At 35.1% G+C, this 24,030-nt stretch overlaps 1 protein-coding gene across 1 annotated transcript in view; it reads right to left on the bottom strand.

The window, feature by feature from the left end:
* The window catches only part of Utx (Utx histone demethylase), a 420,122-nt gene extending 397,026 nt beyond the window's left edge, over nucleotides 1-23,096 (bottom strand). The window contains exons 1-4 of the mRNA XM_073968616.1: nucleotides 22,875-23,096; nucleotides 20,915-21,050; nucleotides 20,617-20,864; nucleotides 20,451-20,559 (exon numbers count right to left, since the gene is read on the bottom strand). Coding sequence (XP_073824717.1) covers nucleotides 20,451-20,559; nucleotides 20,617-20,864; nucleotides 20,915-20,976 — 419 coding nt within the window. The 5' untranslated portion in view covers nucleotides 20,977-21,050; nucleotides 22,875-23,096. The remainder of the gene's footprint in view (nucleotides 1-20,450; nucleotides 20,560-20,616; nucleotides 20,865-20,914; nucleotides 21,051-22,874) is intronic.
* Between the last annotated feature and the right edge of the window lie 934 nt (nucleotides 23,097-24,030).

The raw sequence follows: 24,030 nt of genomic DNA, 5'->3' as shown, positions 1-24,030 counted from the left end.
ACGCTGTATATGTTCAATTTCGCTGAAATTTGGAGGGTTTGACGGAATTTGTTCCAGAAATAAATGTGCTAACTTATATAGAGATCGGTTCAGATTTGAATATATGTAGCTCACATATATATTTTCGGCCGATTTTCTGCAGTTTATGCACCAAGCACGCTATATATGTCCAATTTCGCTGAAATTTGGAATGTGTTACAGAACTTGGTCTAGAAATAAATGTGCCAAATTATATCGAAATCGGTTCAGATTTGGATATAGCTCCTGTATATACATATTTTCGGCCGATTTCCTGTATTTTATGAACCAAACTCGCTATTTATGTCCAATTTCTGTGAAATTTGGAATGCGTAACGGGATTAGACATAAATGTGCCAAATCATATATGTGTCCAATGTCGCTGAAATTTGGGATGTCTGACGGAATTTGTTCTAAATATAAATGTGCCAAATTCTATCGAGACCGGCTCAGATTTGGACACACTACATATGTCCAATTTCACTGAAATGACGCAATTCGTTCTAGAAATAAATGGGACAAATTATACCGAAATCGGTTCAGATTAGAATATAACTCCCATATATATTTTCGGCTGATTTTCCGTATTTTATGTACAAAATGTGAATGTAAGACGGGATTTGGTCTAAAAATAAATATGACAAATTATATCGAGACCGGTTCATATAGGAATATAGCTACCCATATATATTTTCGGTCGATTTAATGTTTTTGTTACGTATGTTCAATTTCGATGAAATTTTTAAGACTTAGCAGTCAGTAAAAGTCATCATTATTAACAGAAGTACTTATAGTTGGGAAGGAATTGACCAAGGCTATTAAGTATCATATCTTTGAGAGACTTCTTAAGATTTATGTTTTATTATGATATATCTAAATCATTAGGAATACTATTCGTATTTATTCGTTAAAATATTAAAAGCGTTAATATAATTATGGCATTCCATTATATTTTGTCGTAGTCGGGCAGCAAAGCGCGCCGGGTTCAGCTAGTTTTATATAAAAATGATTTTTAAGACTTTCTAAGCATAAAAACATTTTTTCTATGAATTTCCCTATTGACTCGGTGCGGCGGACTATTGTGGACCGAGATAAAGGCACCTCTTTGAAAATGTCTTCCATTTTCTACCAGTATCTCGAAAAAAAAGGTAATACTGACATAAAAACTTCTTTAAAAACCCCCCATCTTCAAAAGGTCTACATTTCTCGGCCAATTCCAAAGCAGTCTTATATGAGTCCTTGATTGTGGCATTATCATAATTTCCTTTGTCTTTTATAATATTAAGACTCCTATTATTATTTGTTAAATTATCTTTAAGCTGTCATATTATTTTTTTCGCTCATTTCCCGTCATTAAATGATATTTTGTATGCGTATTATAATGACGCCTAAGGTAAGATGGATATACATTTTTCTATTGTTTCATTTGCTGACGAGGCAGCCTGCGTCATTAAAAATATTAATACAAAACAAAAAATCATTATCAAATTCTTCCCTCCACATATTTGCTGTACAACTGCAAAATCTTTTCAGTGTACCCAAAGAAAAACAAATAATGCGGCATCAACCTGCTTGCATGACATTCAGTACAAGACTGAAGTAAAAAAATCAAAACATTTGCTCTCTTAATTTGCGTTCGGGTCGCGTGTGTGTGATTTGTCGAAAAACTTCGTAACCTTAACAATATTAACGAACGGGTTTGAACTAAAGGTATCTGAAATAAAAATGATACATGTTTGCTTTTTACCTGCGTTGAAAATGCGTATGTTTGATGTTTTGAAACACGTAGCATTTGTAAAGCAACTGACGATACGGAAGTCAGCAGATCCCTATAGATTCCCACTTAATCAGCTGTCACACCATATGTTTGACTTGTTTATGATTTATTGTTTACATTTAAGAATGATAGTTCATAAGAAAATAGGATAAGTAAATCCCGTTATATTTAGAGTAAGTAATGAGTTTTATGAAATTCCAAGTACGCAGTTTTATTTCTTCTCACTAATAAACAATATTTAGTACAACAAAAGTATATTCCATAATACTAATAACGGTAAATTTTACAAAAACCAAAAAATGATAAGGACAAAAGTTTACATACACCCCAAGGAAATATGTGTATTACCGTACAATCTATGGAATTAACAGCAAAATTTATAAATTTTATTGTTTTAGCGAATGTCTCTGGGTGTCTGAGATATATTTTATAGAAAAGAAAATAAGTTGTGGGGTTTAAATGTCGTTATTTAAGGTACTAAGGTACTTCTTGTATAGCTCGTTAAAGCTGATCCTTGCTTAATTCTTTGCGTTTTTAGGTATTGTACTTTATAAAATTAGGGTCAGATTGGTAATCTTAAGACCCTAGAAAGCTTTGAAGTTGTTCTTGTGAACAATATACCTTCCTGGGCGTCAATAAATGCACATTTTTCCTCAGATTTATCAGGAGGATAATAGATTCCGCGGCCTTGAATTGCCTTGTAATATGGTCTGATACAATCCTTGGGCCTCAATTGAATCAAAATTTGTTGTGGTGGATATTATCAAATTTACATGACAGATCTCAGTCAGTCTTATTTGAAGGCTGTCACTCAACATCTGGTGTTCCCCAAGGAAGTCACCTCGGACCAGTTTTATTTATCCTTTTTGTTAATGGTCTATCAAAATCAATAAAATACTCTAAATTTTTAATGTATGCAGACGATGTTATTTATGACACATAAGTCTCAATATCACGTGGATTTGTTCCAAAACGATTTAGATAGACTTTTTCAGTGGTGGAGTATAAACTGTATGAATATAAACTTAAACAAGTAAAAAAGTATCAGTCGACTTTGCCGACAGAGATATACCCTCAGCCTGTACACTGGAACAATTTTTTCCCAAAATACGTATGTATTTAGGGTATTTTAATTTTGGGCGTTTGAACTCACAAAAATGTTGATTAAAGAGCAAAAGTTTTGCGGAGGAGATACTAAGAGGAATGGATCGACATTGACCGTTATGGAAGTGGATCTCCAGCCACAACATATGGTGCCATAGGGGCTTTTTACACTCTTCGGGCTGTTTGCTCAAGAAGTATGGACTTGCCCCTAAAAAACTTTTACCATCGTAATGGAGGCAGCGATTGCAAGTTGCTTCAACAAAAATCAAAGTGATTCGATATCAGGTCTTAAAGTGAATTTATCCGAAATTTTGTGTGGGAGTTAGCGGATGGAGTGGACAAATATAGTCCATATTTGAACCTGATCTATATCTGGTAGATATATTAGGATGTGTAAAGTATAGACCAATTCGCCGACTCCCTTCAAGAGATACCGTTCGAACAATTTTTCCCCAACATTTTTGAACTTTTGTGGGGGAGGTAGCTGAAGGAGTGGACCGATATGGCTTATCTTCAAACTTAAACTATGTTTGGACAAAATATTACTAAGGCCAAATTTTGGACCGAATCGGCAGATCCGTTCGAGAGTTATCTTGCACTCCAACCACCTCACACGGTGTCGTAGGGGTTTTTTTTGCATCTTTCAGGCTGTTTTCTCAGGAAGTATGGACTTGCCCCTGATGAAACTTGTACCGTCGTATGGAGGGCAGTGAATACAAGTTTCTACAACAAAAATCAAAGCGATTCGAGAGATGGCCCTAAACTGAACTTTTCCGAAATTTTGTGTGGGAGGTACCCGAAGGAGTGCACCTATTGAGTCCATATTGAAACCTTATATAAGTCTGGAACACATTTCACGATGGGCAAAGTATGGACCAAATCGGTTACTCCCTTCAAGAGTTATGGTACGCACAAATTTTCCGAACATTTTCGAACTTTTGTGGGGGAGGTACCGGAAGGAGTGGACCGATATAGCCCATCTTCGAACTTAAACTAAGTTTGGACAAAATATTACGAAAGCCAAAATTTGAACCGGATCGGTTTATCCGTTCCAGAGTTATCGTACGCTCCAGCCAGCCAGACAGACAGACGGACGGACATTGCTCAATCGACTCCAAATTGTCTGAAACACATTTCGTCCAAACATACTTGGGGTCTAAAACCATTATTTCGATGGGTATAAAAAGTGTAAGCACATGTGCTTTTTTCGATCTACTCCTCTATTATACCAATATTGTATTAATGGACATGCGTTATCATCAGTAGAATCATACGTTGATCTTGGACTTCTGATGGATACGAAGTTAAATTTTAATAACCACATTACTATGGTAAATAAGGCTTATGGTGTTTTGGGTTTTATAAAACGTTGGGCGAAAGAATTTTTTGACCCATATGTAACTAAACAATTATACACATCTCTTGTTATGTTCTGTTGTATGGGATCCTCATTATAGAATCTATTCTGATAAAATTGAATCTTTACAGAAACAGTTTTTACTTTTTGCATTACGAAATCTACATTGGAGTAGTGACTTTGAATTGCCCTCTTATACTAGTAGACTAAAACTTATCCGGTTACCTACCTTAAAAAGTAGACGTATAATTTAGAAGTTGTTATTGGGCTTTTATGGTCACATTTTTTTAATGATAATAACCATAAAGCATAAAAGCCCAATAACAACTTCTAAAATAACATCAACATTGGTCAACAAAAAGTATATCAGTAGACGTATAATGTTTAATGCTATTACAACTCTGAAAATATTGAATGGCTCTGTACCATCTGATTTTTTAATATCATCTTTTAGAATAAATATACCTTTTAGATCCAGTAGATACTGCCAATTGTTATACTTAGATTTTCAACGTTCAAACTATGCAATGTGTGATCCCCTCTATAGAATGTGTGTTAACTTTAATTCATTATATAGTATTACAGATTTTGGAATGAGCACAGACATTATTAAATCTAGAATAATTATGTTTTTGAATGAGTAGTAAATTATACAATATATATGTACACAGTCTTACATAAGTATATGTACGCCCCATAAATCTCGGGTCTTAGAAAAAGTAATGATATTTATGAAATTCCAAGTACACAGGTTTATTTCGTCTCAATAATAAACAATATTTAATACAACAAAAGTATATTCCATAATATAACTAACGGTACATTTTACAAAAACCAAAAAAATGACACTTACAAAAGTATACCTACGCCCCAAGGAAATATTAGTATTATCGTACAATTTATGGAATTATCAGCAAAATTTATACATTTTATTGTTTTGGCGAATGTGTCTGGGTGTCCGAGATATATTTTAGAGAAAAAAAATAATTTTTGGGTGTTAAGTGCCGTTATTTAATGCCAAACTTCTTGTATAGCTCGTTAAAGCGGACCCTTGCTGATTTCTTTCCGTTTTAGGTATTTGAGTATACAAAAGCCACAATATTAGTGTCAGATTATAGATTTTGAGATCCTAGAAAGCTTTTTATTTGACCTTGTGCATAACACACCTTCCTGGGTGTCGATAAATTCACATTTTTCCTGGGATATCTCAGGAAGTTAATAGATTCCTCGGAATTCTTGGCTCAAATTACATACAGAAGACCTTGAATTGTGTTTTAATATGGCGTTATATAATCCTTGGACACCAGAATAAAATCATCTGCATATTGGAAAAGTTGTACGTTATCATCCGAAACACCATGAAGACCTAAGGTATATATGTTGAAAATCGTGGGGCTTAGGCAACTGCCTTGAGGGATACCGTTGTAAATCTCAAGGCTGGAACACCCCATATTCAGAATTATTTTGCAAAGAAAATTATTGATCCAAACTCTAATTTGATTTGGAATGTTCAATTCGACGCATTCGTAAGCTTTGGAAACATCCATTGATAGAATTAGAACTTAAGAGTTATTCTCTTTGTGTAGGTTTATGGTATGTAGTAGATCGTTGATGCATGTGGAGGTTGATACATGTTTTCTATATGCATATGTCCTTGTCGGAAGTATGTCGTTGTTTTCTACGTACTGGTTGAGGCGCCGTTTGACCATCAGGTTAATAATTTTGGCAAACACTAATATCAGAGCAATTGGTCTGAAGTTTGTGGCAATATCCAGATCTTCCCCTTTTTTGGGTACTGGGACTATTTTCATTTTTCTCCATTCTTCGATAAAGTTGCTTTCTTTCCATAAATTATTATAAGCAATTAGAAGACTTTGTTTACCCTCTGGGGGAAAATTGTTTACCATTTCGTAGGTGATACCATCCAGGCCAGCTGCTGATGGTTTCATTTCTTGCCCTCCATTGAAAAATCACAGGATTGCTGATTGTATACCGCAATGTTAAGACTTTGGTTATTATTTGGGACTTGGTCTTTTAGCTGCTGAAGGAAGAGTTCATTATTATCAGGACACCACTTTGCGTTGGAATTAGCTTCGAAAAAGGATCTACACCCTTTTACATAACGAAATGGGGATTTTGGATCCGAAATATTGTTTAGCTGTGCGCGTTTTACAGCTTTAGCCAACTTCTTGGCCTTTTCAACAGCATTTTTCAAATTTTTATTCGCCTCGATAGCACTCAAAGCATTTTCTGTGCTTTTATAATTTTCAATTTTTTTTCCGCAGCTTCCTTCAGACGTCGGTAATTTATATGTATATTAAGGTCATTATTCCACCAGTAGTTGAGTTTGGTCTTCGGTTCTATGACAAAGGTCGATCTTTTGACCATTCGTATCAGTATCTAAGTTAAGCATAGATAGGTGTTTGAAGATGTGTTTTTTGGGGAGAAAGGTTTGAATTTTGGGATTGATACTGTCAATATCAATTAGCTTTGTGGTGACTGCCACCAAAAGATATATTTTGGACTTTCCATACAATTGGCAAAAACGCATTTGTAAAAGTGAGATCCAGGACTGAACCAGCAAAATTATCAAAACTATTTTTTTTAAGTTGCTGTGCCACATTGAGGCAGCGGAAACAAGAGCTATCCATTTGCGTTTTAAACATGAAACGTCGTACGGTATCATGGAAATCGCCATAAGCTTTGCATCTAGCGTTGTAATTGCCAGCTATAGTAACATTTGGTCTTTGTTCCAAAAATGTTAATAGTTTTATGAGTTCATTTTTTTTAAAGGTTAGATTTGACCGAGTGCGGAAAATATGTCGACACTAGTGTAAAGTTCTGAGATAGGTTTGTGGTTTCACAAACTAGAATGTCGAGTTCATTTCATTCATTTTTCATTCATTTATTTATTGATTTCAACAACGCAGCCCATACGGACCATATGTTGCAAGTTTAATATTAAGATAACAAAGTATTGGAATATAAAAGCTGTGTTCCTTTACTTACCTGAGGTTACCATTTGTTACCATTTTTAACCTGCAAAGCGTTCTTAATCCCGAAAAGTGTCAAAACTGGAAGCAATTTTTAAGAGAGTGAGAGTGGAGGGAGATCGATAATGGCTTTCTCTTCTACCAAAGGCTACCAGCAAAATTTCTGCAGGTAAAAAATGGCAGAACTGATTTTTCGACTTTTGTTTGACGATTATTTCACAATAAAAAAGAAAATGGACGAAAAAAGGAGAAAAAGTCGAACGCTGACAAAACTAATGGGTCGATTCCGTATTGCGAGGCGAGTCATGTCGCGTCGTCTATTGTCTCTGTGAGAAAATTTAAAAAATGCACTACGTAAAGGGATAGCAGATAATCGTCGATAACAAGTTATAGTTGATGAAGCGGAGCGTTTTTTTGTTTTGATTTCAATAAATTAGAAAAAAATATCAGAACAAGTTGTACACAAAAGTTATAGTTTTCTAAAATGATAAGCTCAGTGGAACTATTTTCTGATGATAGTGAAGAAGATATAGTTAACGTAGCATCTATCTAATTCCTAAAGGTGGGTACACATTGTCAGCTTTGAATGACAGCTTTGCGTTTGCTTGCTAGTGTGGCCGTTTATGTTTGTCATTCATCATGCAACCACAAAATATTTTGCATTGACGGAACACACGTATGTACATATAATGCGACCAAAGGAAGATGTTCGCCATTTATATCTGAATAGAAAAGGATATTTTAGTTTAACCGTTTTGTTGGCAAGTACGTTGTCAAATTCTACTTCATTTTGAGGTTTTTCATTTTCTACCTCAGCAAATTGTCCAATTTCACTGTTATTACCATCCCATGTCTCTTCAATTCCGTAGATCGGACCTGCAGGATTTGAAACCATATTAATTTGCAGTAGGTCTGCTACCGCTTGCTCCATCGACGACAAAGATATTTCTTGTGATGCTCCACCACCTGTAGCTGTAATGTTCTTATTTTAAGAAATTTTTTTCTTTTGTTTTGATTTAAAATGAGTCCATACTCAGTCCCATTCATCTGGTGTACGCACACAACTATTTAATTGCTCCACAACATCCTTCCACACCTCATCAAAAGTGGCTTTAGTTTAGCCAAAAAGTCTGACTCCACGAGCTACGTTCAAATTGCTGTTTTGTATTAATTTTTACCTATATAAGTACTGAAAACCCAAAAAATGTATATAATATTAAATAAATTCACTTAAAATAAATGAAAATGTGATCTACGTTTCATTTTTTCGTTTTTATTCGTTTGCAAAAATGCACGACAATGAACTTTACGGCGAAAGAATTTGACGTCGTCGGGCGACTTTTGCCATACGTAATGGACAAATTGCAACTGGCAACGCGACACGACTCGCGTCGCAATACGGAATCGACCCATAAATTAAAACCTGTGAAATAAAAGACGAAAATTGATTTTTTTTATGTTTCTTTTTGACATTGCTGCCAGATCTACCATTTTTCCGTTCCTCTACTTTTATGGTAAAAATGTTCATGAGAGAGCAATTTTGAGCAATTTTGACACTTTTCTCTTTTACCACCCTTACCATTCAAAAAGTAAAGGAACAAAGCTATAACTTGTGTTCCTTTACTTACCTGAGGTTACAATTTGTTACCATTTTTAACGTGCAAAGCAATTTTTAAGAGAGTGAGATTGGAGAGAGAGCGAAAATGGCTTTCTCTTCTACCACAGGCTACCGCAAAATTTCTGAAGGTAAAAAATGGCAGAACTGATTTTTCGACTTTTGTTTGACGATTATTTCAGAATAAAAAAGAAAATGGACGAAAAAAGGAGAAAAAAGGAGAAAAAGTCGAACGCTGACAAAACTAAATTAAAAACTGTGAAATAAAAGACGAGTATTGATTTTTTTATGTTTCTTTTTGACATTGCTGCCAGATCTACCATTTTTCCGTTCCTTTACTTTTCTGGTAAAAATATCCATGAGAGAGCAATTTTGACAATTTTGATTTTTTTCTTTTGCCACCCTTACCATTAAAAAAGTAAAGGTACAAAGCTAAAATTAAAAAAAAAAAAACATATATATAAATTCAAGCCCTATCAACCTAACTTACTTTTTTTTGAATAATGATAAATATACAATTTAATGAAGAAAGTGAAAAGGAGAATATTGTCAATGTCGATTATAAAAATTGACAAGATAATATCGGCGACTGTTGAAGTAATTAATCAAATTGGTTTTAAAAGTCTGTAGAGAGACAGAGAATGATTTGACACTCGAGGGTAAGGAGTTCCATAATCTTGCGACTCGCATTTTGAACGAATTTTTAAAAGTACTGGACAAAAAGGACTCAATACGTATTTGAGTATTCCTTGGTGAAGACAAAAACTGGAAATAAGGGAGAAGATATGATGGTTCTCCACGTTTCAGCAAACTGAAGAAAAAACAAAGGCACCTCATGTTAAGATAATTCTCAAACGAAGTACCTAAAAATAGGAGAGTAAAACGAGAATAATTACTTCGACAATGCCTACCGTAGACGAACTTTAATATTTTATGAAAATAGGACGTAAGTTTCTTCATATTATTTCCGGTAGTATATGCAAACACCTCTATCCCGTACAGCAAGTGAGGCATTAGCAGGGACTGTGCCAACATATACTTTACTTGAGTTGGCAAAATTACATTGAGGCAATACAACTTTTTCAGGATCAGGTTTAGCTTGGAGCAAAAGTCAGTATTGAAAGGGATTTTTTTTCATGTTCATAGTGTTTTTGTGTAAAATAGCAACACCACCATGATTGTCACTTCTTTTTTTTAGATTATTTTGTAGTTTCTCACAAAGGAGTGAGATGTGCTTTCACTAAAATTAAAAATTTCGCTTACTATGCACATATCGACTGCATATTTATTAAGGTATATTCCAAGATAATTCTTGTTCTAGTTAAGACTATGGATGTTGTGTTGGAGGATTATCATGACTATAATTTAGAGTATTTGTGGTTCCTTCTTGTGTTGATGACTTTATTGAGTTTGAAAAGCGGTTTAGAATGTCTAAACCTTCTGAGCAGTTGGTTTTGGACAAAACTTCGGCCATTTGTTTCGTGAAAGAAGATAGTAACTTCTAATATTGGAAGACTATAGAAAATTGTTCATATTCCAACGTAGGTTTAGTGGGTACAATTGACACAGGCTTAGCTGTAGGAAGATTTGTTTTTTGAATTGATGCAGCAACTTTACTGTAATTGGAAGCCGTTAATCTACGGTTAAGTTCTTCATTTAAAGTTTTGTGAGGTCGTTTTGAATCTCTAGAGATTGTTGGAAATTCATTTTCATATTGTAGGTCGCCAAGTATGGCATAATAATTGTTTGAGGCCTTACCTATACATTCTTTTCTAGATAGGTTTGAGATCACCATTGTTTCTCTAATGTCTCCATGGCATTATGATCGAACTGATTGCATAAAATGCATTTCGGGAGATTGCAAGGTGAAGTACATTTTATAGTAGATAAACACGCATCGCATTTTTCTTCTTTGCAGTTTATTGGGCATACAATGTTTTCTCCGCAGAGAAGGCATCTTTTTTGGGATCTGCATCTGTTGGCATGTGTCCTAAGCGGCCACAATTTTTGCATAGACGCACAGGAGGTATATATACCAGAACGTAGAAAGGTCCTGGATGGATATCAGCATATAGTATTGTATCGTTATCATAAACTGTGTAATTATTTGTGTTGCTGGGAACATTTTGTTCATTATTAGAAGTGGCAGTGATTTTAGAATCATTGTTGTTGTTACTGATGTTTGCATGTGTGGATGTAGTTGGGAGATTATGAATTTGTTGGTTTTCCTGAGAGTTAGTTTTAGCAGATGTTAATTTATGCGACGTTTGAGCGAAATTCTTTTGCAATAGTTGTGTTTGATTGTTTTTAATCTTTTTTGTTTCAGGGTTGGTAATATCTTCATATCTTCTCCTCGAGTCCAAATTAGGAGGCGAAGGAGGAGGAGGTTTCTCGTCCCCCATCTTGAAAATGTTAAGTTTAGTATTTTTTATTTTTGCCTTATTAATTTGTATTTTTTTATGTATTAATAAAACAAAAAATAAATAAATAAAAAAATGAGTAGAGGTGTTCCTCAGGGGTCTGTCCTTGGACCTCTGTTATTTGTAATGTATGTTAATGATTTGTTGAGTTGTGTTAATAGTATGAGTTGTATGTCATTTGCTTTTGCTGATGATGTCAAAATTTTGCTTAAAGGATAATATATGTTTTTGGATGTTCTGCAGTCGTCAATTGATTTCAATATCAATATGTTGGTTACCTGGTTGTCTTGTAACGGGCTCTCTGTGAATACTCGGAAGACTAAAGTGATGCTTTTCGGAAACTTGCAAGAGGATTCAATTAGTGTTTCCATCTACTACTATAAATGTTGTAAGCTCGATGAAATGTCTTGGTTTGTTTCTTGATAGTGGTTTAGTGTTTGATGTGCATGTGAATTCTGTGGTGTCCAAGGTAAACTTTGTTTTAAGAAAGTTGTACTGTTTGGACTTAGTTCTATCTAGAGACATTAGAATTCAATTGGTCCATGCGTTGATTATGCCTCACTTTTTGTATTGTGCTGAGATTTTCGGGGGTAGTTATGTTTATTTTTTGCGTAAGTTAGAACTTTTGTTCCATAGTGTTATGAGATATGTTTTCTGTGTTAAACGTCGTGATCATATTTCTCCTTATGTGAAAGAGTTTCTTGGTTGCACGTTTAAAAATTTTTTGAGTTTGCGGTCTATGTTATTTTTCAATAAGGTTTTTAAGTTGAAGACCCCTTTATGTGTGTTGAGTCTGTTCACGTTTTCTCGTTCTGAGAGGAACAAACAGATAATTGTTCCGCTGTTGACTCCTTTTTTGGAAAAATCGTTTTATGTTAGAATTTCGCGTGTTTATAACAATCTGTTACCGCCGCCACTGTTTATTTACCTTTCTTCTTATTTATGTTGTTTTATTAAATACGATCGCAACCTTGAATTTCATGTAGTCAATACACTTTTGCATTGATCTCTATTTATCTCTTTGTTGCCCTTTATTTATGTCGCCCTTTGCCTATGTGTATATACATACATGCATAAAGTAATAAGTATGTATGTTGTTATTGTTTAATAACGGCAATGTCTAATGGACGAAAACAAGTAGCTTCAAAGGGCAACGAAGAGATGGTAATAATTAGTTCGAATTTGAATACGCAGTGAACAAATTGTTTTTAAAGCGCCACAGTCCCTTTATTATTAATAAACATTTTAAGTGAAATTATTTCAAAGTGTTTTATTTGGAAGAGGGCGACTAAAAAAGTTGTTTTGCGTCTCGAACTCAACATTCTTTAAAAACAATTTAACTCTTTAAAAACAATTTAGTGAGAGTTCATTAGAACAAAAATAAAAATAATTTCGCGAGCTTGTTACAACTACCGCGGTTTCGGTAATAAATTTACAGGAAGTGTACAAGAGATTTTGTGTCACAAAACAATAAATTTAAAAGCCGTGAATAGCATCAAAGAACCGTGGGAAGAGTGTCGCACATAAAAAAAGGAATTATTTTCTGAAAAATAAAAAAATATTTTCTCAATAAAATAACAATAATTTTATATCGTGTTTCAACAATTTGACGACATGTCAGAAACCGATTTTAATTGCAACAAATGCGATTTAAAAGACACCGATCGTATGGTGCAATGCGATTCTTGTGACAAGTGGTTCCATTTCGAGTGTGTTAAAGTGGATAGCAACATTGAAAATGTAAGCTGGAGTTGTTCGTGCTGTGGTGACCAATCTGTGGCCCAAAGTAACGAGTGTGATGGATCGGAGCATATGCCAGCCGTAAATAATACCGCTGATTTCTCCGCCGGGAGGCAGGCTTCATCATCACCAGCCAATATGGCGCAAACTGGCACATCACAAAAACAACAACAAAAAGAAATGGATCCCGTTCTTGGAAAAGGTGCATATAAAAAGGCACATAATCCAAGTACAAGTAAACATGGCTCCAGTACAGTGTCGTCAGTACCAACAACTATGTCTCAAACGACAGTTATGCCACTGACAAAAACAACATCGACATATTCAAACAGTGTTAATAAAAATTTTCATAAAGACCGCCATTTTGAGAATTTCGGTAATTCTGACGTGGTTCCAAGCAACATGTCTCAGACTCAATTGCAGCTGCAGATGTTGGAAGAGGAGAAAGAATTACAAAGGCAATATTTGGAGAAGAAATATAAAATTCTGTCCCAAGGCAACGTAAGCCAGCCATCGTGTTCCTTTTCTCAGACGTTTACAACATTTCAACCAACAGCAGCTCAAATTGCAGCCAGACAAGTGATACCAAAGGATTTGCCGAATTTTGATGGAAACCCAGAGGATTGGCCGTTCTTCATCAGTAATTTCAAAAATAGTACCGAGATTGCTGGTTACACTGATGGTGAAAATTTAATGCGTTTGCAGTCGTGTCTCCGTGGTCGTGCTAAAGAGTTGGTGAAAAGTAAATTGTTAATTCCTTCGATGGTGGGTGAAATTATCCAGACGTTGGAAATGTGTTTCGGTCGTCCTGAGCATATTTTAGATGGCATGATCGATAAAGCCGTGAAGATTCCACCATTGAAGGACAGACTGGATAGCATAATTGAATATGCTTTAACAATTAAAAAGATTTGTTCTACAATGGAAGCGTGCGATATGAAGGCTCATTTAAATAATCCGATGTTAGTGAAGACATTAGTGGACAAATTGCCGAATAACCACAAATTAAGTTGGGCTATGCATCAAAAGGATTCTAATGTTCCTATAGTGAAAGTGTTTAGTGATTGGATTTACAACATAGCCGCTGCTGCCAGCCAAGTCGTGTCTCCAATAACAAGCAAGAAAGGAGCATCAGTGAATACACATCAGGATAGTGGCCCAAGGAAACCAACTTGTTTTTCGTGCAAAAGTGAAGCTCATAAAATCCAGAGTTGTGGTGAGTTTCAATCCCTAAATTTGGAAGCTAAATGGAAGATAGTGAAAGAAAACAAATTGTGTCGCCAGTGCCTAAATTCACATCGCAGAAAGTGTTTTTCCAATAAATTGTGTGAAATCGGTGGTTGTAAAGCAAAGCATCATCCATTGTTACATAATCATCAATCCTCATTGAATGCGAGTGCTAGTAATTTCGTGCCAACCGAACAAAGCCGAAGTGTAAATTCTCATCGTGACAGTGATAAAGAGAAGACATGTTTTAGAATTTTGCCGATTCGAGTTTTTTATGATGGTGGCTCAGTGACAACGTTTGCTTTTTTGGATGAAGGTTCTTCTGTGACCCTTATGGAGAAAGAATTCTTTAATAAGCTTGGAATTAAGGGCAAGAAGGAACCTCTGGAATTACGTTGGACAGGCAACACAACTCGTTCTGAAGATGACTCGGTGAAAATTAATATTGAAGTGTCTGGTGTCAAAGGTGATTCTCGTTTTATGCTGCACGATGTGAGAACAGTGAAGAATCTTGAACTGCCCAAGCAAACATTAAAATTTGAAGATGTTGTGAAATATAATCCACATTTAAAAGGATTGCCAGTCGAGTCATATGTCAACGCAAAGCCATTGATTTTAATTGGAGTTAATAATTGGCGTGTGGCTGTCCCAATGAAAATTCGTGAAGGTGGTTATAATCAATTTATTGCAACGAAGACTCGACTTGGATGGACACTTCAAGGTAGTGGCACAGATGTTGGTGAAAGAGCTTCGCTGAATATACATACTTGTGAATGTGAACGCCGTTATGAAATCTTACATGATGAAGTAAAAGAATATTTTTCCCTGGATGTGTCTCAACCTAAAAATATACTGTCTACTGAAAATCAAAAGGCCATGCAGATTTTAGAAAACAACTGCGTAAAGAAAAATCAACAATTTGAAGTGAGTCTACTGTGGAAAGATAGTGATCCTCAATTACCTGATAGCTACAATGTCGCAGTTCATCGACTAAAGTGTCTCATGAGGAAGTTTAAGAAAAATCCTGAATTAAAGCAGACTATGCAGATGGAAATCGACAAGCTTCTCTCAAAAGGATACGCAAGGAAAGTTTTGGACTCCGAAATGAATAGTTATCCCGGTCGCACCTGGTATCTTCCAATTTTTGTGGCTCTTAACCCAAATAAGCCTGGAAAAGTTCGGCTAGTTTGGGATGCAGCAGCCAAATCCAATAATAAATCACTCAACGATTATTTGCTATGTGGTCCTGATTTGCTTACGTCACTCTACAATGTTTTAATCGAATTCCGAGTTGGTCAAGTTGCAGTCTGTGGTGATATTGCTGAGATGTTTCATAGAATCAACGTCAGAGATGAAGACATGCACGCTCAACGTTTCTTGTGGTTCGAAAATGGCGAGGTAAACCAAATCAGTGTTTATGTGATGAAAGCGTTAACATTTGGAATCAGCTGTGCCCCATGTATTGCTCATTTTGTGCGCAACAAGAACGCAGACGACTTTCGTGAAAATTATCCCAGAGCAGTTAAGGCGGTTGAGTCGTATCACTACATGGATGATTTTATCGACAGTGTGCAAAGTGAAGAAGAAGCCCTCGAGTTAGCGTTACAAGTTAAAATGATACATGCTGCTGGTGGCTTCCACATGAGAAATTGGGTGTCGAATTCCAAATTGGTGCAGGAAAAATTAGGCGATGGAGAGCTGACAAAGAATACGTTTGGAGCCGTCGAAAAAATTCTTGGTATGTATTGGGAATCCAATAATGTGTTTCAGTATAATTGCAGATTTTCACGGCTCTCGAGAAACGTATTCGAGTCAAATGTGGTCCCTACCAAGAGGGAGGTCCTACAAGTTCTGATGTCCATATTTGATCCGCTTGGATTTATCTCTCATTACACCATTGGGTTGAAAATACTTCTACAACAGATTTGGCGATCTGCAATTAAATGGGACGATGAATTGAATGAAGAACTATACAACAAGTGGTCCTCATGGTTGTCCAATTTGAAGGTGATCTCGCAAGTACAAATTCCGAGATGTTACTCCAAGCTGTTGAAGTTCACCCAGGAAGTTCAAATTCATACTTTTGTTGATGCTGGAGAAGACGGATACGCAGCGTTGTGCTACTTTCGGATTAAATATCTCGAAGAGGTCAATACCAGTCTTGTAGCAGCAAAATGTAAAGTGGCTCCCCTCAAACCAGTTTCTATTCCGAGATTGGAACTTCAAGCAGCCCTAACTGGAGTGCGCCTGTCAAACAAAATATTATAAGCAACGAGACTTAAGTGTACTCAAACTTTTTTCTGGTCGGACTCAAAAACTGTGCTCAGCTGGTTGTCCATGGATCCGAAGAATTTTAAGCCGTTCGTCATGTACAGAGTTGGAGAAATCCTGGAATCTACAAATATTAGCCAGTGGAATTGGGTGCCCTCAAAATTGAATCCAGCTGATTTTGCGACGAAAATTGGGTCCTGTAATGAAGATTTGTGGTTCCATGGTCCTAAGTTCCTTGAAGAAGATGAATGTTCTTGGCCGAAAAGTCCTGTATTAGCACAAACCAATGAAGAGGTACGTAATTGTCTGTTGCATATTTCGAAATCACATACGTTCACCATAAATGTTGAGTATTTTTCATGCTGGAGACGACTTTATAAAGCGCTGTCGCTATTTCTACTTTATATGGAGAAGTTAAAGTCCGTGGTTCGTAGCTGCAAATTACCAGAAAATGGGAGATTCGAATGTGTCCAGAAAGCCAAACTTATTTTGTACAAAAATTCCCAGAAGAGCAGTTTTCCTGATGAAATATGGTGCCTCAAGAATAACAAGCCAATAGGAAAAAGCAGCAAATTGAAGCCAATGAATATCTATTTAGACGAAAATGAAGTTTTACGTGTCTCAGGAAGAGCTGAGATGTTAAGTTGCAACAATGCAATAATTTTACCCAATGGCCATCACGTAACATTTTTAGTGGTTCAATTTTTCCACCAAAAATTTCATCACTGTATGCATGAAGCAGTGATGTCAAATATTAAATCCGAATTCTACATCCCCAGATTAAGAGCACTTTATAAGAGTGTACGAAGAAAGTGTCAAGAATGCAAAAATTTAGCAGCAACACCATGTCCACCTCAAATGGCAGCATTACCGTCAGCCCGAGTATCCAGTTTTGAACGTCCATTTACTTACGTCGGAATTGACTTCTTTGGCCCATTATATGTCACAGTCGGCAGGCACAAAGAAAAGAGATGGGGTGTTCTGTTTACATGTTTAACGGTACGTGCTATTCACATCGAAGTGGCTCATAGTCTTGACACCAGTTCCTGCATAATGTGCATTCAAAATTTCATAAGTCGTCGTGGCTCTCCCAGAGAAATTTTTACCGACAACGGAACAAATTTTAAGTCTGTTGAAAGAATGCTCCAAGAGGAAAGACAGCATTTAGAGTTCATGAAGATGTGTTCCAAATATGATTTTATCAAGTGGAGATTCAACCCTCCAGCGGCTCCGCATATGGGCGGTGCATGGGAACGTTTAATACGTTCAGTTAAATCCATCCTGTACTCAATGTGTCCAGCCTTTAAATTTAACGACGAAACCCTGCGATGTGCCCTATATGAAGTTGAGTTTATCATTAATTCTCGCCCGTTAACATTTGTGGCCCTGGATACTGTTGAAGACGACGCACTAACACCTAATCATTTATTATTGGGCTCGGCAGCAGGGCAGAAACCTCTTTGTGAATACGACTACGATCTAAGACAACGATGGCATCAAACCCAACAATTTGCAAATAACTTCTGGAGAAGATGGGTACGTGAATATGGACCGATGTTGGTACGAAGAAGCAAGTGGTTCGAAAAAGTTCCACCACCAACTGTCGGAGATGTCGTAATTATAGTTGACGATACACTACCTCGCAACAAGTGGCCCAAAGGTATGGTAACCGAGTTATTTGCAGCAAAAGATGGTCAAGTTCGAAGCGTCAAAGTTAGAACCAGTTCCAGCGAGTACGAAAGACCAGTAACCAAAATAGCAGTCCTGGACGTCGGTATTAAGAAGGATGACAGTAAGCTCAAGAGGCCCTAGTTCGCTTACGAAGGGGGGAATGTTACCGCCGCCACTGTTTATTTACCTTTCTTCTTATTTATGTTGTTTTATTAAATACGATCGCAACCTTGAATTTCATGTAGTCAATACACTTTTGCATTGATCTCTATTTATCTCTTTGTTGCCCTTTATTTATGTCGCCCTTTGCCTATGTGTATATACATACATGCATAAAGTAATAAGTATGTATGTTGTTATTGTTTAATAACGGCAATGTCTAATGGACGAAAACAAGTAGCTTCAAAGGGCAACGAAGAGATGGTAATAATTAGTTCGAATTTGAATACGCAGTGAACAAATTGTTTTTAAAGCGCCACAGTCCCTTTATTATTAATAAACATTTTAAGTGAAATTATTTCAAAGTGTTTTATTTGGAAGAGGGCGACTAAAAAAGTTGTTTTGCGTCTCGAACTCAACACAATCTGCCCCCATGTCTCAAGACATTTAATTCCTCCTTAAAATGTTACAAGAATAAATTATGTGCTCATTTTAATCGTAATGAAATACAGCGTTCATAAATTTTGTCTTAGTTTGTCGAGTGTTCCACAGGGAAGTCACCTTGGACCGGTTCTTTTTCTTTTGTTTATAAACGATTTGCCAAGTTCAATAATGTACTCCAAATTGCTAATGTACGCTGATGATGTTAAGTTATTCATTTCTCATAATTCTCTGATGCAAGCTGATTTACTTCAAACTGATTTAAATAACCTTTTCCAATGGTGCAAAATAAATTGTATGAATTTAAATTTGAATAAATGTAAACATATGTGTTTTTCCAGGTCATCTTCTTTGACAAGGCAATTCAATATTAATAATTTTGTTTTATCATCTGTAGAATCATTTGTTGATTTTGGTCTTTTGATGGATCCAAAATTAAATTTTAACAATCATGTAATTTCTATGTTAAATAAAGCCTATGGAGTCTTAGGATTTATAAAAATATGGACCAAAGAGTTTTCTGATCCATATATAACTAAGCAATTATTCAAATCCCTTGTAAGACCTATATTAGAATATGGATCTGTCGTATGGGATCCGCAATATTGAATCTATTCCGATAAAACCGAATCAGTGCAAAAGCAATTTTTACTTTTTGCATTGAGAGGTTTACATTGGAGTAGTAATTTTGAATTGCCTTCATACTCTAGCAGGCTAAAGTTAATTCGATTGCCTACATTAAAAAGTAGACGTATTATGTTGAATACTATGTTTGTTTTAAAAGTATTGAATGGTAGTGTGCCGTCTGATTTCTTAATATCGTCTATTAGAATAAATTTTCCTTTAAGACCTAGTAGATATTATCAATTCTTATATATAGATTTTCACCGACCCAATTATTCGATGGGTGAACCACTTAGCAAAATGTTTACTGATTTTAATTCCATGATGTACTATAATGCGGATTTTTGCATGAGTTTGGAAGTCATAAAATCTAATATAATTTTATCTTTAAATAACTAGTAGTTTGTATGGTTTAATATATAACTGGCTGATGAAGTAGATTCTATAGCTGGTTTTCGAATTTCCTTCGTATACGCCACCATGATGCGGATCATGGTGTGTACGTGATCCCCACGAAAGGGGAGGACGCCCCCTCGGTCGGCAGGGGTGGGAAAGTGAGGCGTGGGAACGTTCGATAAAAAAAAATTAAATATTGTTACATGGCTGATTCTCTTAATGTTTATTTTGTTATATATTTTCGTATCTTAATTTATAAGTCTCAAAAAAAAATTTAAAACGCAAAAGATAGTTTGTGTTTTAATGGATTTTGTCAATATCTAGAAGACCGTTAAGCCTTTCGCAGCGGTTCTTGCAGTTATTGGTTCTTAAACTATCCACAAACATTCTACATACAAATATTTATTTATTTTTTTATTATTAATTTAATTTCTAAAGAGGCAAAATACTTAATTGACTCACTGTATATATTTGTATATTTGTGATCAGGGTTACGAAACCTAACGGTGGACCCGATCCGAGCTTAATGCTTAAACTAAACTTGTTCCCTCCCTATGGTAAAATTTTCATACTAATTTGAGAGGTGCCCCTAAACGAGACTTAAGCAGGTTTGTGATATGTATTCATATTTACTTACCATCGAAATGCGTTAAAATGAAAATATGATATGCCAAGACCATATAAAAAGTCCAGATCAAGTCTACTACTTGGCTCCCGTTTGAAAAATTGTTGGTACGCCGACAAAGCTAAATGCATAAATTATTAAGTACAATTGTAGTGAGAGTAATAAATATCGTTCACACCTTCATCGAATTCCCCAAGAAGTAAATGTAAATGTCCAAGCTTGCAAAATGTATAAGGATCAACAAGTTTATCCGAAGAGTCTTGCTGGGGAAATTTTTCACAGCTTGTTTGATGATTCGCTGCAGTATATTTATATTCGTTAACTCCATTGGATACAATAGATTGTAAAACGACAATTGCCCGTCGGATTAAATCCCGCAGTAAATCATTTTCTCCATTATCGTTTTTTATACAGCCGAACTGCTTACTAAAATAATATGTGACATTAAAATTTAGTAAAATTATTTTTCAACATACCTGTCCAAATCAGAAATCACTTGCAATTCATCGACAGAAAAATCTCTTTTTACAATTTTCATCTTTGTTTACAAGAATTGTTTTGACTTCCAAATGAAGAATTAGAGCTGGCAAAATATCGATAGCACTATCGATACTATCGATATGTTATTTTTAGACCAATATCGGTAGTTATTTTTCAATCGATATTATCGACAGAATTCCGCCATTATAGCTATATCACAACATGTGCTTTTTCACATGTATGACATCAGCTGGTCTGTATATTAGTATACCCAAAGTGACAACATACATGTGAAAAAACATATGGTGTGATATAGCCCTTAATAACATTCAATGAATAATAGTACGGTTACACTCCTGGTACAATTAACAGGTAGATGCATCAGCAAACAACTACAACAAAAACGAGTTCAGTACTGTGAAATGTCAAAACTGTTTTCCAAAAATAAAGCGATTCACACAATTTTTTCAACAAAATTTTGTTAGGCAGTTATTAATAAACACATTATTACAAAAATCCGACAAAAATTCACAATTTTTCTTTTAAAATTTTGTTTTTTAATTTGGTGTTTTCAATTACAACAACTTTTTTGACAGCTCACTAGAGCTGGCAAACCATCGATATTCCCAACATTAGATATTTTCGATATAATGTTTTAAAATATCGATTGCTATCGATATTATCGTTAAGTTGTCGCCATTAATTTGGAGATAAAAATGGCGGAAATGTCAATAATTTTTTTGAAATTATGCAAAAGTAGTTCATAGAAATGTAAAGGAGAATAAACAAATGCTTTTATTTAAAAAAAAATGTAAAAAAATGCATTTTATTTTACCGAAAAATGTGTACGTGTGACTACGGACTTACTTTCTTACACACACATAACCGAAAAGCAGCGAAATTTCTATTTATTTCAATGGATTTCAGGTTAGGGGTTTTTATTCCGATAATATCGATAGGCAAAACTATCTATCGATATTGAATTTTTAAATAACAATCGATATTATCGATAGTGCCATCGATTTTTTGCCAGCTCTACAGCTCACAGTACATCAGCTGGGCTGATGCGGGTACCTGTATGATTGTTCCATGTAGTAAGCGAACACAGTTTCTCAGAGGGTTTGTAGAGAACACTTAAGGAGGGGAGGTCTCTCTGCGATCCGAACTAGGCGAACAAAGGCTCCCTGGAGATTTGTAGTGAAAATACCAATAGAGAGTTTCTAACTTAACCCAGATAAAGCCACTGGCCGTTTAAACGCCACAAAAAATGGTTGCAAAAATTGACGTAAAACTCTGATTTATTCGAATATTTTTGTGGGTTTTTTTGCATTTTGTTATAGTACTGTCTGTTATCTGTAATTTCACGCTGATAACGCTTCATTTGACCTACGCATTTCCACACAATTGGCCAAAAACCCAAGCTATTCAAAAAAATCGACTTTTATGTAATTTTCGACTTTTGATGAAAAATTTAAATATGCGATAAAAAATTAATCAAAAATGTTAGAGTCATATAAAGTCAGGGATTTGTTAGGAATATAGTAAGAGTATTTTCTCAATCAAAAACCAAGGGATTGGCATGTAAGGATACACCTATATTACCCTCCAAAGTTTTTGGAAATTTTAAAAGAAGGCCCGATTGCAGGAAAACTATAGGTTTTAGAGAAAAAAGTTATTTTTTAAAAAATGCTTAAAAAATCTCAAAAATATAATTTTCATAAAAAATTTTAAGTTTTCTTACAAAAAAAATTCTCGGCACTAAGTGGGTTAAAGACCGGTTATATATAAACGTACTATTAACCTGGTTAAGTGTAACCGGGGTATAAATAAAAGAATGACGTCTAAATCAACATAAATGAAAATTGTTTGCATCAGTTATAATTGAAAATTCCTCGGTCATTTTTATTTTACAGTTTTCATACAGTACAATGACACGAATGCCAAGTTTAAACTTGCCCTCCAAAATCCACTCTATTTCACGAAATCCTGAAATACACCCCGGTGTTTACAATTATTTTTTGGTAGCTGTGTTCCAGAACTAAAAAGTTTTTACAATTTTTACGACTTTTACACATTTTACTCCAAAAACCGTTCCCGTAACAAAAAAGTTGTAAAATGTTCACTTCTCTTTAAACAAAAATGGCGCTGAATGACGCTCTCTTTAAAAACTTTTTACACGACAAATTTGGGCGAGTAAAAAAATAGTAACATGGTTGCCGGCGTCTGATTGGCTGATACGCCGACTTTGACATTTGTTCCAGTTTTTTTGACGTATTTTCCATTTTTCCGTTCCCGAACTATTTCAAAAAACTTGTGTGTGACAACAAATTTTTTGCAGTTCTCTCTTTTACGAGTTTTACTATTAAAAAGTACGGGAACGAAGCTGGTGATTACAAACATATTACAATAATCAAGGTAGATGCATGTGCGCAGCTTATCGAGCATGAATTTTCAAAACAAGTTGTTGTAATTTGAATTAGTCATCAAAAATATACGACAATATAGCACTTTACAACTTTATTTCGAAAACTATTGTAAAATTATCTATATATCGTATTAATTGTGCATAGTACTAACAAATGAAAAAATAAAAAATGATTTTATCGTTTAGACATCATAAAAATACATTTTTATAGATAAAAGTTGTGTTTAGAACCTGCAAAATATTACTACTTCCGTTTAGTGCTAAAACTGTGTTCCCGTACTGCGAAATCTACCAAGACACTTCTCTTTAAACAAAATGTGTGTTCGTTTACTCAAAATTTGTGCAAATTGTTACTGGATGTTGTTCGTTTACTCTACAGTACAATGCAAAAGACCTTAGACGTTTACAAGAAGTTACTGAACTTGTACAAATTTGTACAAATTTATGAGTAAACGAACACACCTAAAAATAGCGCCGAATAACACCATATTCTCCTGTTTTCTGCCATACAATTTTGGCCTAGTAGAAACTAGCACCTTGTTCATTGGCATCTATATACGATAGCTGATACGTTAATTTTGACATTTCTGCTGGAGGTTTTGCAATTTTCGTAATTTTTCCGTTCCCGCATTTTTTAAGAAATTCGTATGGGGAAGCAATTTTGGACAAATCGCTCTTTTTTCTTAC

This window comes from Musca autumnalis, unplaced genomic scaffold (assembly GCF_047663935.1).
Source record: "Musca autumnalis isolate F117 unplaced genomic scaffold, ASM4766393v1 scaffold_2, whole genome shotgun sequence".
In the NCBI taxonomy this organism is placed as follows: domain Eukaryota; kingdom Metazoa; phylum Arthropoda; class Insecta; order Diptera; family Muscidae; genus Musca; species Musca autumnalis.
This window is presented reverse-complemented; position numbering and strand designations above follow the sequence as displayed.